General features: G+C 54.9%; 1 protein-coding gene across 1 annotated transcript; it reads left to right on the top strand.

Moving 5' to 3' along the window:
• Positions 1–178: 178 nt before the first annotated feature.
• Positions 179–2,095, top strand: POSPLADRAFT_1117085 (hypothetical protein; the record flags this gene model as incomplete). Its single annotated transcript, XM_024483482.1, has 4 exons — positions 179–265; positions 328–503; positions 558–1,173; positions 1,635–2,095. Coding segments are annotated over 4 exons (1,340 nt in total), but the record flags the coding sequence as incomplete, so codon positions are not given.

Here is a 2,095-nt window from a genome sequence, read left to right as displayed (position 1 = left end):
ACCTTTTCTACGGCCTTCCCTACGGCCTTCCCTATGGCCTTTCCTACGGCCTTCCCTAGGGTTTTCCCTAGTGGAATCCCCTACCTAGTCTTTCCTACCCAGTCCCATTAACCTAACCACATTCCATAGCTGCTCTGCGCACAGGTCTGCTCTCGGAGATGGCGGAACCCATGGTCTGCGCACACGCGAGCACACACAAGCATTAGTTGCCGCGCTGGACTTGGTCACCCTGTGGGAGGATTACGGGATTGTGGGTGACATCATTGTAAGTCTTGCTCGTGTTCATGATGTTGTACATGTGCTGATTCATGGAGAATGTGTTTATAGCCATTCACCAATGATTTCCCGCGCGCCGATATCAATCAGCTCATGACCCCCGACCTTTTGCATCAAATTATCAAGGGAACTTTCTATGACCATCTGGTGACGTGGGTGCATGAATATTTGGTGCTCGAGCATGGAGAGAGTGAGGCCAAGAAGATTCTTGACGAGATCGACCGCCGGTACGTGTGCAAGCTCAAATATCATGAGAACAGTCTGCTTATCAAATCGTATAGCATAGCTGCTGTGCCGCCCTTCTCGGGACTGAGGCGCTTTCCCGAGGGTCGTGACTTCAAACAATGGACGGGTGATGACTCAAAAGCCCTGATGAAGGTACGGATACCTGTCACCTGGCATTTGCGCTTATCTGACAAAGACTGTCCTCAGGTTTATCTGCCTGCCATCGCAGGTCTGGTACCCGCTGACATAGTGCGAACATCCTCAGCATTCCTTGAGTTCTGCTATCTAGTCCGACGCTCTACTCTCACAGAGCGCACACTACGAGAGGTGTCGGATGCGCTGGGCCGCTTCCACGACTATCGCAAGATCTTCGAGACAACAGGAGTACGCTCTGACGGGTTCTCTTTACCCCGGCAGCACTCCCTCGATCACTACCTGCAGCACTCCCGCAAGTTCGGGGCCCCGAATGGCCTCTGCTCGTCCATTACCGAATCAAAACATATAAAGGCTGTCAAGGAGCCATGGCGCCGATCGAACCGGTTTGAAGCACTCGGACAGATGCTTCTCACGAATCAACGCCTCGACAAGTTATCGGCTGCGCGCGAGGACTTCTCTGCGAGGGGCATGCTACATGGGACAGTGCTGACGGAAGCTTTGCATGAGAGAGAACGCGTAGCCACACTGGAGGCTTCTGCAGGTGAGTACTGGGCTCTTTTTCTTGGCACAAGGGCTTACTGACATTTGCAACAGCTGACCGAGCTGAACGTCGTGCATCCTACTCAGATTCGGACAGCGAGTCAACAAACGACGACGAATCATCGGATGATGACTCAAGTTCTGATGACGAGTCAAGCAGCGATGACGAGGACAGTCACGACCCCCCGGGCATCGAGGATCATACTGCGAGAGGGCCAGAATGGTGTACGCCGTGCCGCCAGTCGTAAGCGGGATGCTACCGGGCCAGTGGAGGACCGAGAGCTGCTAGCATACGTTGATCTAGCACACCGATACGTTGATCTAGCACACCGTGCAGGTACGTCCCCTCTCTGGATCTGTGATACCTCACTCATGCGAGCCTTGTAGCACAAGGATACCCGCGTACGCTTGAAGGCCTGGGAGCCTCTATTGGGCAGCCGGCACTGGAGGAGCTTGTCTCCCGCTTCCTGTTCGAACAGACCCACCGGGACGACCCCAACGCACCGAACGCTGAGGACGTCCCACTGGCCGACTGCCCAATCCACACTGGGCGTGTCTACGTCGTCCACTCTGCATCCGCCACCTTCTATGCTCCTAGTGACCTCTCCAGTATTGCGGGCATGCGCCGCGAGCGTATTCGCGCCACCCCCTCATGGCGATCGGGTCCCGGGCGCTATGACTGTGTCTTTGTGAACAACAATGACGCAGACGGATTTCGAGGGCTGCTTGCAGCACGAGTACGCCTTTTCTTTTCCTTCACTTACGAGCAAGTCAAATACCCTTGTGCGCTGGTTGAATGGTTCTCCCCTGTGAGCCAGGAGCCAGATGACGACACAGGGATGTGGATTGTTGAGCCAGACTTCGACGAGGATGGTCGCCGGTCTGTTAGTGTCATCCA

This window comes from Postia placenta, assembly GCF_002117355.1.
Source record: "Postia placenta MAD-698-R-SB12 unplaced genomic scaffold POSPLAscaffold_491, whole genome shotgun sequence".
Classification (NCBI taxonomy): domain Eukaryota; kingdom Fungi; phylum Basidiomycota; class Agaricomycetes; order Polyporales; family Adustoporiaceae; genus Rhodonia; species Rhodonia placenta.
Note: the sequence above shows the minus strand (reverse complement) of the source record. Positions and strands in the feature narration are given on the sequence as shown.